Raw genomic sequence first — 14900 nt, 5'->3', positions numbered from 1 at the left:
GAAAAGGGATGCCCAAGTCTTTTATGGCAACCATTAATTGATGTACGTTCATGAACATAAGCAACAACCTTTTTGGAAACCATAGCTAGTGAGTCCGGTAAAGGGTACATGCCATCTTCACATTCACCTCTGACTAGTGTCGTCCCTGTGATCCAATCCTTCACCAAGAAATAAGATGGGTGAAATTCCAAAAAAACATTATTGTGTTCGTAAAATGATGGACCGAAAAGAGATTTTTTTTAATGGTAGGAACACAAAGGATATCATGCAGATGAAATACATGATTAGATGAAATAAAAGATAATGAGTCAACATGAGAGACAAGCAAACCTGAGTCATCATCAATTACCACCTTATCAGTACCATTATACTCAGAGTGTATTGAGAGATTGGAGAGATCTGCAGTCATCTTGTGCGATGCAGCAAAGTCAACAAGCCATTTTTTATTTTTTCCTTGTGAGGAGGTTGCACAATTTGCTGCAAGTTCATTTGAATTGAACTTGGGGTAGCTTTTGGATGTATGGCCTGTTTGTTGTGTCTGTGACCCATATTTGAGAATGAACGATCATTGCTTGAGATGCCTCCTTTCCAGTGACTGTAGTTCACTGTAGTAATCAAGTTGGATGCCAATTGGTTTTCCATTCGGCGAATATAATTCTCATGACCAACCAGCAGGTCATGTATTTCTTCAAACTTCAAAGATGTTTCTTTAGCACGGATTGGTGCTGCAATGTCCCTGAACTCGGGACCTAGGCCATTCAATATGTAAAGTATCAAGTCATCATCCGAAATAGGATGATCAATAATTGCAAGTTCATAAGCTATTATTTTCATAGCTTGAAGGAATTCAATGACAGAGCGACTGCTACGAGTACTCAAGGTTAAATCTTCCTTAAGTTGCATTGTACGTGTTCGATATTTTCCCTTATAAAGACAGGTAAGGGCTGCCCAGGCCTCATGAGAAGTTTTGCAAGAAGTAAGAAATGAGGTGATTGTTGTGGAAATGGAAACAAGAATGGCATGGAGAATTAATTTATCTTGACGAATCCAATAGAAATTCACTGCTTTGGAGGTGGCAGACTTAGTTCCATCAATGGCAAGGCATTGATGTTTACTGGTGACAAAATCGATTAGATCATAACCTATTAGTAGTGCTTCAAATTGGGCTCTCCATTGAGGGAAGGTCGCAGGGGTGAGTTTTTCATTGATGGTGGTGGTAGTATTGATAGTGATGATGGGATTATATGAAGATGAACCAGTAATGGCAACCATTTCAAAGGAAGGAAAAATGTTCTCGTTAAAGTGCCGGCTCTACTAATACCATGTAAAGATTTCAGCACTACAATGGTTTTAGAATTTTGAACACACATTCATTGCTATTGATGGTAAGTTTATATACAGAATTGAATGAGCTATGTAAGGAAATTTATAGCCTATCGGCTAGATGTTACAATGTATTAAACTAAGGAATTTACAATAGAATCAAATTTACAACAGAATCAGAAAACCGCTCGTTGAATCACGTCTGGCACAAATCTTAGTGAATATTGCTGCTTCTGTTAACTCTTAGTTGTCACTAGAGTATCTTGTGTATCTTCCTTGATATGGGTATCCCCCATTCCATACATGGACACAACAGACAAGCATACATGAGATTACAAACAACTCCCACAAAGCAAACACTGATATTCACAATTGAGAGTATTAGGCATAAATTGAGTTCTAGTATTGTTTTTAAATGATACTATCTTCGCATTAAATCATCATTGAATTCGAGTTCTCCAGCCATCTTGACAAAGGGAAAGAGCACTGAGTCATCCACTAGATCGGGGTTGCATGTAACGATCCTTGTGTGGTCAAAAACCAATGTGGTGGAGGAGAAAATGAAGTTGACGCCATTGGTAGTGGAAGAGGCTGACGATGGTGAACGACACCACTACTACTTGAGTCGTGTCGGGAATGAAGTGAGGATAGTGGGAAATTCTTGAGTCCATTTCGAGTTCAAAATTTCACATTTTGAATTGAATGATGGATATTGTTGTAATACCAAAAAAAAAAAAAAAAAAAATTGAAGGACAATAATGTCCAGGCTTGCACGTTCAGTCCAATTAGTAGAACTGTACGTAGACAAACTCTTTATGTAAGTTAAAAAAAAAAAAAAAAAACAGAGACTCGTAGTGTTCCCAATATCAAACTCAAAAGACTCTACCCTTAAAATTTATGAAATAATCTTCCTAGTAAAAGGTTGTTGAAGAAGGCTAACAAAAGAAACACTTAATATTTGATTAAAAAATAAAATAAAAGTAATGCCATATGCTATACTTTAATCCTACTTCTATTTTATTTCAGAACTGCTACATACCCCCGGGAAATAACCCCGCCGCGTCCCCATGACTGACGTGGCAACTGCCATGTCAGAAAAAAATGAAAAAGCAGAAACAAAATGCGGGAAAGAGAAAAATTCATTTTGAAGTAGAGTTGCAAAGCACCAAAACCTGAGCTACAGATTGCCCTCGCTAAAGTGTTGTCTTTGTTCGCCGTGTTTCATTGCTGTTGCCGTCGTCACGTACCCGTAGCTCTGAGTGGTAATGAAAATGAACCTATGGTTCAGTGAACTTGACTCCTTGGCAAGCTGCGAGATTGTGTTCCATGTACCCGAAAACCAAGTAAAGACTACAAGACATTGTGGAAGTCACCAAGCCTTCGAGCTTAACCACATTAGGGTGATCAAGGCGGCACAGAACAAGAATCTCTTTGGCCATGAATCTTATACTCTCAGGCTCTAAATTATCGAATCTAACCTTCTTCAGAGCAACTATTTTCCCAGTTATTAGATCCTTTGCTTTATATACATTGCTATAAGTCCCTTGCCTGATCTCAACAAAAAAAAAACTCCAAAAATGATATATTTCAACAATTATAATAATAAGGGCATTTTGATTTCAATATACCAAATTGGGAGAAAACCAAAATTTAAACTTGAACTTATTACAATGGATAATGGAATCAAAATTGGGGATTTTTGAGAACCTTGGCGAGCTTCTCGAATATGTTGGCGTGGCGAGGAATCCAATCCTTGATGGCGTTGCCGGCAAATGCAATGTCCTGGCGAGGCTTCTGGCGATCTGGTGCTGGGAAGTCGCCGGTGTATCTCGTCTTATTCTACCTACCTTTCTCGATAGCATCCTCCCTGGCCCTACTGGTGGGGACGCCGTTGGTGATGAGAATATCCTTGGTGCTGCGGTGACGTCTGTGGTTGTCTCCATTGAGGGTAGGTCGGTGTTCGGTAGCGGATGTGCTGAGAAGACAACCCATCCGTCAGGGCATCGATGTCGAGTAGTGTTGGTGGCGGCGCATCGAGAATGAAGAGATGAACGCTCAACCAACATCGTGAAACCACTGGTTAGGATCTTCAAAGTTGGTGATTCGCGCAGCAGAGTGCAACGATGTCGTATTTAATAACTGCGGCGAGAGAGATGGTGGTGGCGGTTCTCTTCTCAGGCGAGTGTACGGAACAGAGCGGATGAAGAAGGAGAAAGATAAGAAAGGTATGCAAAGACTATGCAAGATCGGGGGTGAGGATGAAGGGGATGAGCTTCGCGGGGTCGGGAAGAAGAGAGAACACAGAGGGAAATCGATCGATGGAGTTTCTCGGGATCCTGATGGGATGAGAGAACACAGATATCGAAGGAGAGGGATGAGAGAAAACAGAGGAAAATTGAAGGTTTCTGAAAATGGAATAGAGAAGAAGAAGGAATTTTGAAGAGAAGATAACGACGCCGTTTTGTTTTTATCCACGTAGGACAAGAGGACGCGGTGGGGATACCGCGCGGTTGTACATAGAGTTTTCCATTTTATTTTGTGAACACGACACTTTCAATTACCCGATCTTAAAAAAGATAGTGATGGTTTGAATTTCCCACTGATAAAAAAAGTGAACCCGGGCCTGTGATATTTGCGATTTGGTTAGGATTCCTTGGGTCGAGCTGATGAATCTGGAGCACAGAACAAGCCTAGCTTGGTTCACCTGTGACCATATATCGGCCCATCAATAAAATATCGGATTCTCTTCAAGCCCGAAACCCCTAAAACCCTACTCTGCCCAAAACTCAATCACCCAGAAGATTCATGAACAGCTAAAAACAGACCTGCTCTTTCGCGCAGCATCACCAACGAAGGACTAAGAAACTCCTCCATCCCCACCAAGAAAATGGCGAGTTTTTTACCCGAGACCTCCCGAAAAATCTTCACCCCTGAAGGCCTCCGCTCCGCTGCCAAACAGTCCCAGCGCTGCCTCGTCGTCCCCGTCCGCCTCCGCCGAGCCATCAAGAAATACCTTCGAGGTACACTCATTTCCTGATACGTCTACGAATACTACACTTATCTGTAATTAGAATCTAATTGTTTTTATTTTTATGTGTGATTTGCAGAGCAAGATGAGCCGCACGTGAAGAGGAAGGTGCTGCGGCTGTCGGAGTCGCTCAATGCAATCAAGGACGTGAACTCGCAGCTGGTGACGACGTCGTCTAGAGAGCTTGTAGAGGACCCGCTGAAATCTTCGGAGCAGTCAAAGCAGCGGTGGAAGATCAAGAGCTCCTATGGCGACATTGGGTTCAAGTATAGGGACGATGAGACCATTGCCTACGTCGCGTCGAGAATGCCCGCCGTGTTCTCCGCTTGTCACCGGGTTCTCAAGGAGGTATATATTATCGTGTGGTGCAGAGTTAAAGAAAGAAGATTTATTGAAATGGGTGGTTATGCGGGTCAAAAGTTGTGGTTCTTCATTTTTCTGTTTGGTTGCTGAGAAAATTGTGAAATGAGGAGGGAAGTTTGGATTTTGATTCTTATGTACTTGCTTTCTTTTTGAGAATAGTTAAGAACGGCACTTTTTATTTTTTATATATAAGTTAGTTAAAAGCTGAACTTAAACTGAGTCATAGAGTTGAATTAGGCTTACTGGGTGAAAGGTTTTAGTTGTTTCGAGTCCTATTTGTTTTGGAAGTCAATCAAGCTTTTGAGATTTGAATATTTGAGTTATTCGTCTGTTATAATTTGGTATGCCTTTTGTTTTTTAGGTTCGTAGAAGGCTACCGGGTTTCTCTCCGGCTAGAGTGTTGGATTTTGGTGCTGGAACGGGTTCAGCTTTCTGGTGAAAGCTCGTTTAATTTTTTTCCCAATATGGTTACCTGCATACTGAGGTGCATATTTAATTTCATCGTTAGTAGCTGAGTTTGTGGTGACATCAGACATGAACAAACATTGTTGCAGGGCACTGCGAGAAGTCTGGCCAGAGTCTCTGCAGAAAATTAATTTAGTAGAGCCATCCCAGTCTATGCAGCGTGCTGGCCGGAGCCTCATAAAAGGTAACTGATGCTTTTATCTTTTTGAATAGTTGACGTTTCCTTGAGATCATTATATTATTTACATTTCAAAGACGGTTGGTTTTGGAAACTATGAAAAATCAATATTTCCATAGTGAATAACAATAAAATTTAATAGCTTACAATGAAAATCATGAATCGGAATAGGTCATAACGATTCGCTCTAGGTGTGCATTGCGTGTAAAACTTTTATGTAGTCATATTGCTTACTGTTTAATGGATCCTGATTTCTTTTTGCTTCCAATTTCAAAACTTTAAATCTCCAAATAATGATGATGAGGATGATATTATCTAACTTATCAAAAATAACAAAATAATGATGATGGTGACCCAATAGCATGGTCCTGAAACCCTGAATGTCATTCTTGAATAGTTTTGCTTCGATTGATATTTTTCCAAAAAAATGTTAAGTTAGCAGTATAAGCAGGTTTCTTTTGATTAAGGTGGTTTTACTAGGTTTCTCTTTGTGCCGATCCTTTGATATTACTAGAACAAAAGAGGATTCCCTGGAAGTTCATGTAATCAAGAGGGTCATTTGCCCAAGCAAAACTCTGTGCTTTATATGTTAAAGTTCTTATAGGTCTGAAGAACCTGCCTCTTATTCATGGTTATGATAGCATTCAAGCGCTTACTAAAAGTATCAAAAAGTCAGAGAGAGAACATGACCTTGTAATTGCTGTAAGTATTATTCTTCAACTTTTCTTCATGATAAAGTTTTAGCAAGTTATTTGTATTTGCCTTGTCATGACTATAGGAAGTAGCATGTTTGTATTTTAAGTACTGTACTTAGGTAATCTTTCATCACATGCGGCCTTCTCCTGGTTCTAATTCATGTTTAATGTCCCTTACTCGGGTGAAGTCCTACGTGCTTGGGGAGATACCATCACTGAAGGATAGAATTACTTTAGTACGCCAGCTTTGGGATCTCACACAGGATCTTTTGGTATGATTTCTGGCTTATTGAAAGTTTCATATTTCATGCATGCATGGCACATAGATGATGATGATGATCTTACATTACTGATGAGTTTATTAATTTAATTTATTTCACTGAATTATTTTTTTTAATTTAGTTTTTATTTTGGAAATTGTCACATTGTCAGCATTCAAGTCTAATTTTCTCCATTGTTTTTTTTTTCCCTTCAAATCCAAATGTGAACAGGTTTTAGTTGAGCCTGGAACACCTCATGGATATAACATCATATCTCAAATGCGATCTCATATATTATGGATGGAGAATAGGGTAATCTGATATGTTAGTTTTCTATTGAATATTTGTTGCAGAAATCATTTGTTTCTGATTTGATATTGTGCCTCTTTTTATCCCTGCTCATATATGGTGGCATATTCATGACTTCTTAGAAATGCCGTAAATCTAAAGCTGCAAACATAGCTTCAAAGGACTTGGTGGTGGCTCAAAAAAGTAGTGCATTCATAGTTGCTCCTGTGAGTATGATAGTTCTCTGTCTCTCTCTGTCTGTCTGTGTCTCTTTTTATCTCTCTCATAAAGTCCTCTTGATGCAGTGTCCTCATGATGGGCCATGTCCATTGGTAAAAACTAGTAAATACTGTCATTTTGTCCAGCGCTTGGAGAGGACATCATCACAACGTGCCTACAAGGTTCCTCCCTAAATCATCTTTATGCTACACTCTTTACCCCTGAAAGATTTATTTGGCTACCATTAATTGAATTGTCAATATAGATGTTGTGGTTGGCACATGTTCAAGCATCACATCTAGTCAGTTTTCTAGTTTTTTTTTTTTTTTTGCCTAAAAAAGTTGTTCAAGTGCCACTTTTTCTTTTGAGAAATTCTAGGATATCTCTATGCACCATATCATGCTCACTATGAGTGGGTACTCATTTTAAATACATGTCAATGAGAAAAAAAACTTTGAACAAACTAGGAAGTCAGTCCTATGTTCCTTTGCTTAGTTAAGCTATTTGAAGTGGGCCAATCTATCGCTTCATTTTTTCCTAGTATGAGATGTCGTATTTTGGCCACAGCTTCCTAGCACTTCTCAATTTTTAGTGTGAAATTGATTGTAGATCTATGTCGTAGTGGTAGTGGCAGATCAAGAGCGGTCAATGGATGAGCTTAGAAACTTATTTTTCATTACTTTACTCCATTGGTCGGTTGTAATTGATTTTCATGGCATGACTTTTCATGAATTCCTTGTATCACTAAACTAGCATGCTTTGGTGTTACTCTTGTATATTTCCCGTATACTTGGACACTTGCCTATTCCTATAATCAATAAAATCTTGTCTAACGGTAAAAAAGCAAGATCTATGCGGTAGTTGTTATAGATTCATCTGAGAACTTGGACAATTTGTATTGTTCTCTCCCCATGTGTAAATTGTTTTATACTTTTTATTTATGCTATGCTTCTAGTTCTCAGAAGCAATACCTTTTAAAAAATTAAGTAAACTGAGGGCATTAAGGGAATCAATATGTCACTAATGTTACCTTCTTTCTTATCAATGACTTTTTGTAGCGTTCCAAGGGGGAGCCACCTTTACGAGGCTTTGAGGATGAGAAATTTTGTTTTGTTGTTATCAGACGAGGACAAAGACCAAGGTGACTAGGCATATATATATGCATAATAAACCATTTAGTTAATGATTTTTTTTCCTGAGAATGAAAGGAAGTTTTATAACATTTTTATACCAAGTTGATTATTGATTACAGGTTCTTTCTGTAATCTTTATGATAAGCATATCTACACGGAATTGCGCAAATCCAATTCCTCAATTTTTTATTTATTTTTTAATGTCACCCATCCTGCAGCTCCTTCAAGGCCTTAGTATTTTATGTGACTGTTTAATCTGATCAGGGAACCTTGGCCTCTTGATGGCACGGAATTTGAGACATTGAAGGAGCAGCAGGCGAAGAGAAATCCAGAAGATCTTGAAATTGAATATGGTACATCTGGACACTGTATTTCCCATGCAAATCTCTCTAAGAACTTCATAATCGGAACATCTCAATCAGAACCTGTCTTTTGCTATGATGCGATTACTAATTTACTAGCATGCATGTGTTTATCAACTTGCATACACAGTATTGAAGTGCATTCTAGGAATTTTTGAATTTTGATTTCAATTTCTCTGACGGTTATTCTCTGATCTTGATAGAGGACCTAATTAAGTTACGACAAGAAGCTGATGATAATCCATATGACGAAGTGGATCCATCTACATATGATTCTGATGCTATGGAAAGCGATGCTCGTGAAGAGGATGAAGGAGAAGAAGAAGAGGAAGAAGAACAAGAACAAGAAGAAACAACCTCTGCTGATCTTGGGGGTGGATGGGGCAGGATTATCTTTCCATCTGTTCGACGGGGCCGGCAGGTTACAATGGACATCTGTAGATCAACCAAACGAGATTGCTCTGAGGGTTCATTCGAGCGTTTGGTCATCACAAAGAGTAAGAATCCTACATTACATCACCAGGCCCGCAAGTCTCTCTGGGGTGACTTGTGGCCCTTTTGAAGTTATGAAGTGTATTTACTTTTTTGGCTCGGTAATCTCTAAATCGAATGCAAACCAAATTTTGATGTTGAGTCTTATGTTCATTTTCTAGTTGCCCTTTGTATAGTCATAAGATGGGAAACCAAAAAAAAAAAAAAATGTATGTAATTGAGGACAGGGTTAGATTAGATGATCATGTTGGAAACAAAAAGATTAGATGTATCAAACTAAAGGCATTCGTCTTACAAGTTTTCATTGTGCAGTAGAATTCATTTTTCTCTTTTTGGGAAGTATTTGTGTTTTGGGCTTCGATGACGAAGTTTAAAAGGCTGTCCCAGCATTCCTTCCTTCGGCATGTTGGTGCCAAACCAAGATGCTTGGTTACAACTCCAAAGCGATCCGGAATCCGGATTTTCCAAGTTTGAAGCCAAGATTTTTCAATCGAGTTTTGTTACGTACAAGTAAGATCGTATACTAATCTGCGTATCAATATTGATTTTTTATATTTAAAATTTAAATTAAATATTATTTTTAATAAAATTTATTTTTTAATCAATCAATTGATATATATATTAATGAACAGTTATATTTATAATTAGATTTATCGTTTTCAATATCAACAGTGTTGGGAAGCTTTTCGTTGGCAGTTTCCCACTGTTACCGTATGGTCCTGGTTAAGATTTCAACTCAGCTGTGGGAAGAATCATGATTCGAGGCTGAGGCCGGACCATCATAAATGGAAATAAATACAATATTTTTTATCTTTTACATTAAACATCACTATATAATTTATCATTTTTATCTTTTTATTTAAACATATATATTTAGGTATCAATATATTGATGCGAAGCTAGATTACCCACGTCAGACAGTGATATCTGTCACTGAACTACCACAACAACACGCAGATACGCAGAGGGCATCTAACAATATCTAAGTAGCAGTAATCTTATAATAATTGTCCTTGAGTTGCTCTCCTTTGTTTCTCGAATGTCAATGCCTAAAAGTTCACTCATCCAACGCCCCTCCCGACAATTACATCAAAGGAAATTATAGCTTCTATCAACTCGTGCCTGTAATGACTTATAAGTAATTATTATATGCGACAAAAACCCAAATCGTTCACTAACTGTGCAAAGCTTAGAAAAATTACCCAACAACGCGTAAGCAGTAAGTGCAAATAAGAGACGTACTGGAGATTTCAGCAGCTACCTCATCCAAAACAGTAATATATAATAATTAATTAATTAGAATTGCAGCGCAGGATTCATAATTTAGGTGGCGGTAATTGGTAACCCCATTAAATGAATGAGCTACGTTAGTTAAAGACGGTACCCTGCGCGCAGTAGCGTTGCGTGGCTGATATCGATCATAATGTTGCAGAACACATACAACTAAATCTGCATGAAGTTGATTGCTCATATTGATGGGTACGGTCCGTATTTTCAGATGGGTACAGTACGTCTTTTGGACACAATATATAATGAATGCTAGCTGCATTATAGACCAGGTTTGTCACTATCCTTTTGTTTATCTCCAAGGATGGTCATTTCCTTCTTTTTTTAGCATCTAAATACAGTAACAAGGGACTGAGTTCCTGGCCTATGACGAGGTGAAGTCGGCAAGTAATAAATTTACGAATTCCTTCCGTGGTAACTTTTGACATGAACATGATCACTTTGACGAATGGGATAAAAGCCATTGTAAGATCAGTAAGCTTAATTATTTGTCAAGTAGCTGCATGCATGCATTAGCATGAAACACGTACGCATAACGCATGCACGGTACGTAGGTTAGGACGTTGAGAAGTTGAGAAGATCGATGATGTTAATTGATGATCATGGATTCATGGGCCCATGAATGAACATGTTCAAGCTTTGTTAATGTTAGAGAAAACCAGGTTTAATTAATCAAAGCTCAAGTCATTCTCGATCGAGCTCAAAACTCAACTGATTTATGACGCGCGCGCGCGCGCTACGCATAGACGTACGCTCAAGCTTGCTAAAGCTAGCTTGCACGATAACACATGCAGTAGTTGAGACAAGCGGTAGTCATCCCTAGCTTTCTTCATGATGCTTTGGTTGCCCTAATTTGTTCAAGTACTATGCTTTTATAATTATATGCTAACTTACATTACATGATATATCTGTTTCGGATGAATGAGTGATCTTGATCAAGTGAATAGAATGGGAAATTCAGACCAATGACATATATACTGACAGTTTGTGATTGAGGCCGATATATACGGTCCTTGGCCGGGCAACCGTGTGTTACCCCTTTAGGCTCATTTGGTTATATACAAACCATCTCATTTCATCATTACAACTTTTTTAAACTCCCACACAAGATAATAAACAGTTCAACTTTTTCAAATTTCAAAATTAAAATTATATTCTAATAATATTTTATTCAACTTTCATCTCATCTGATTTCATCTGTATAATTAAACGAGGCCTAAGTATTAATTATGCATGATGCCCCTTTAATTTAGTTCATAGCAAACATTTTAATTATGTAATGAACTGTGATTCATTAATTTCTTTCCATTACTTATATAAAAGATCGATTTTGTACAAATTAACCACTGTACTGTTAATGTTGTGAAATGTACAACAATTGCTGATAAATTATACGGAATGATCAAGAGAAGAAAAATAAAAATCGACACAAATTTAACGTGATTCGGTAATGTGTCTACATCCATAAGGAACGAGCGGCGCGAATTCACTATCAATCAATTAGGGTTACATAATTTATATATATTAACCCTAACCATACGGACATATTTAAGAAAATTACAAATACTTTCAGTGTATTTATACGCTTCTACATCTGCCTACTTTCACTACATAAGCCATGTATTTCAACGGTTAATATACAAGTTATATATAATTTACTGCACACGAAAAAACTTGTATAATATTAAAGATATTATATATATATATATATATAATAAGATAAGTTGGGATCGAGTTCTCACATACCTAATAATTATTAAATAAAAAAAATGCATGATAGTAGATCAATATAATACACTGAATACCAAACATATATTGCTGTTATACAATAATCAAATCAACAAGGAATCAACGAATGAATCCAAAGAGAGTTGATTTTCTGCTTTGAGCAGCTGCTGATATTCCTCGAAAATCTTGTCCAGCATGTGATCATCTTTTGTGGGTTCAGAAATCTGGCATGAAGGATCACCGCCATCATAATTATTATCCGCAAATTCACGATCTTTGTCACAAGCCATCTGATCCTGCTCTCCACCATTAATGCAGACATCTTTGAGATCAGACCAACCCTTCAAAATCTCTGCCTGATAAATTCCATTGTTTCCACCTGCATGACTAGATGACCCACTTCCCATACTATCCATACTATAATATAATTTCCTTGAAATTGAAAGTGGTGAAACCCTCATGGGCTTTGGCAGATGAACTTTGGTCTTTACTATTGTTTCCCTATTTGCAGTACTGTCTTGGTTATGGTTCTTTTGATTCTTTGGATCATCTCTACCACGTTTCGACTCTCTTTTTTGGTTGTTTTTGTCGACTTTTCCTGTGTTCTTGAACCTTTTGCCTAGATGAGAGTTCCAATAGTTCTTTATCTCATTGTCAGTACGACCTGGCAATCTTCCGGCAATAAGAGACCAGCGGTTGCCAAGGAGAGAGTGAAGCCGGATAATAAGTTCTTCCTCATCAGATGTGATGTCTCCTCGCTTGATATCTGGCCGGAGATAGTTCATCCATCTTAGCCTACAGCTCTTCCCACATCTAAGTAGCCCTTGACCAAGCACAAAACCATGTATAGAACAACAACACTGAAAGTTCAACTTGCATGCATGCGTGCTTAGATCAAAATATTCAATTAATATACATAACCAAAAAATGCAGACAAAGTAAGAAATTAACAGAAACATGAGTACTTATATAGTCCATGTATTTGAGGTCTTGACTCAGAGGAATACCTGCTTTTTTAGGTAAAGATCTCCAATGGCCCTCACCATGAGCCTGGATATAGTTAATGAGCAAAGTGTCTTCAGTGGCAGTCCAAGGACCTCTTTGTAAACCCACTTTTGAACAGCATGGAGCTCTTCCCATTTCTCTCCCTCCCGGCCTTCTATGCCTTGCAAATATGGTACTTGGCTCGGAATATATAAGAAATACTTTAACCAAACTACGTTAAATTTATAAACCGATGCGGTGTGATACAGTATATTGTATTATAAAATTATTTTTATTATAAAATAGATTCAACAGATGACATGAGGTCACATTAATTAATTTATAGATTTATTTTGATCCATATAATTTTTGTAAGAATTATTGTATAATGTAATAGTCAAAGATCGCATGACGCGTAATAGCATTACGTACTATAATTATGAAAATCTGGCTCAACATTTGTTTTTTCTTCTGAATAATATTTTAATTAAAAAATTATATAAAAATAAATTTATTAATTCACATAAAATTGATATAGAATAAATTTATTTTTATTATGAATAGATCTAACGGATCATATATATATATATATATATAATTAAATCAATTTATAAATTTATTTTTATATAATCTCTTCCTATTTATAACATTCTCATTTTTCTTTCTTCTCAAAATAAATCTCATAATTTGTATTATTAATGAATGAATAAATATGTACAGAAGTTACAAATGTGGGGCGGGGGAATATATACGTACATGCTAGAATCCTAGTAAAATATTTTTTTACACAATGCTCTAGCAAAATGTTTTTTTTTTTAAAAAAAAAAAATTCAAACACACCAAGTAAAAAGTATTAAAAAATATATTTTTTATTAATTAATTGTATAAAATGAAAAATATAATAAGAGATAAAGCATAAAGTCACTTAAAAAAAAAAAAAAAAGAGTGATGAGATCAGGGGTGAGAAATCAGAGACATGAATGTAGTAGCCATAACTAGTAGGTCCTAAAAGTTCCATAATTAATAATTAATGGAGCATAGCTTATTAGAGCACTCTTAATGGAATATGCATAGACACAAAAAAAGAGTCCCTTTTGGCTATTACAGATCAAAAGTTGGCTGCAATAGATTATGTAAAGTCAAAAAGTTTGGCTAAGTCAAAAAGTTTAGCTTTTAGCTACAGTATTTGTAAAAGTAAAGTCAAATTTGATATGAACGGTTAAATGACCAAATGTTTAGTTTATTATTTTTTTTGTAACACTCTCTCTCTTCCCTCAATATTTTCTCAGAAAAATCTCAGTTTCTTTAGCTATTACTGTAGCAATTGATGTCAACAAGGATAACAAGGATTATTACCATTATATTGAATTTATTCTTTGGCATTTATATTGAATTTTAGATAAATTTAATTAGACATTTGTGGTTATTAATATTAAATAACCATTAAAAATATGATTTTTTAACCAATAATTTAATTAGAATATAATTACTAATTAACATATAATTAATATAATGGTAAAATATGATATAAATAAATATATTAAAAATATATTAAATTAATATTATTTTATTATTATATAAAAAAATAAATAGATAATTCAATGTGGGGACTTTTTTTTTTTTTTTATAAGAGTGGAAGGTCACATGTCCATGAGTGACCCCCTCCCATATTTATTAAAAACCTTTACTTTTAGCAGAGGAATACCATGGAAACAAAACGAAACCCAAGAAAAACCAAAAGAACCACACCGCAAAAACAAAAACAACGACAGACCTATAAGACAAGAAAAAAACCAAACCTAACATCTTAAAGATGGGAGGCCTAAACTGTCCAAGCGGATCAACCCTCACAAAAACCGAGGCATATTACAATGAGTATAGAACACCAACTCCTCCCCTGAAGCCTCAGATTTGGCTAACCAATCTGCCACTCTATTACCTTCCCGCAAAACATGTTGAAATTGGCATTGTATGGTTCGGGTCAACTCAATAATTTCCTCCCAAAAATCCTCTAGATACCAAACACCACATCTTCCTCTCATCCACCAAGAAATAACTACCTGTGAATCCATTTCAACAATCACCTTAGTGATAT

The 14900-nt window shown here is 36.5% G+C and overlaps 3 protein-coding genes across 4 annotated transcripts; 1 reads left to right on the top strand and 2 right to left on the bottom strand.

The window, feature by feature from the left end:
- Positions 1-405: 405 nt before the first annotated feature.
- On the bottom strand, positions 406-1272 carry LOC122282414. Its single transcript, XM_043094366.1, has one exon. The coding sequence runs from the start codon at positions 1270-1272 to the stop codon at positions 406-408; it is 867 nt and encodes a 288-aa protein (XP_042950300.1).
- A 2817-nt stretch (positions 1273-4089) lies between these two features.
- LOC122282641 (methyltransferase-like protein 17, mitochondrial) lies at positions 4090-9145 on the top strand. 2 transcript variants are annotated; one of them, XM_043094583.1, is made up of 12 exons: positions 4090-4343; positions 4431-4699; positions 5076-5149; positions 5269-5363; positions 5962-6059; positions 6241-6324; positions 6544-6624; positions 6744-6827; positions 6906-7001; positions 7878-7960; positions 8217-8305; positions 8518-9145. In XM_043094583.1, the coding sequence occupies exons 1-12, from the start codon at positions 4211-4213 to the stop codon at positions 8874-8876; spliced, it is 1545 nt and encodes a 514-aa protein (XP_042950517.1). In that variant the 5' UTR covers positions 4090-4210; the 3' UTR covers positions 8877-9145. The 2 variants fall into 2 exon arrangements, with proteins under 2 accessions (XP_042950517.1, XP_042950518.1); XM_043094584.1 differs by lacking the exon at positions 4090-4343 and having other exon boundaries at positions 4446-4699; positions 5076-5198.
- Positions 9146-11828: 2683 nt separating this feature from the next.
- LOC122282642 (transcription repressor MYB5-like) lies at positions 11829-12996 on the bottom strand. Its single transcript, XM_043094585.1, has 2 exons — positions 12829-12996; positions 11829-12644 (listed from the first exon to the last, which is right to left on the bottom strand). The coding sequence occupies exons 1-2, from the start codon at positions 12959-12961 to the stop codon at positions 11926-11928; spliced, it is 852 nt and encodes a 283-aa protein (XP_042950519.1). The 5' UTR covers positions 12962-12996; the 3' UTR covers positions 11829-11925.
- Between the last annotated feature and the right edge of the window lie 1904 nt (positions 12997-14900).

Source organism: Carya illinoinensis, chromosome 11 (assembly GCF_018687715.1).
Source record: "Carya illinoinensis cultivar Pawnee chromosome 11, C.illinoinensisPawnee_v1, whole genome shotgun sequence".
NCBI lineage: Eukaryota > Viridiplantae > Streptophyta > Magnoliopsida > Fagales > Juglandaceae > Carya > Carya illinoinensis.
This window is presented reverse-complemented; position numbering and strand designations above follow the sequence as displayed.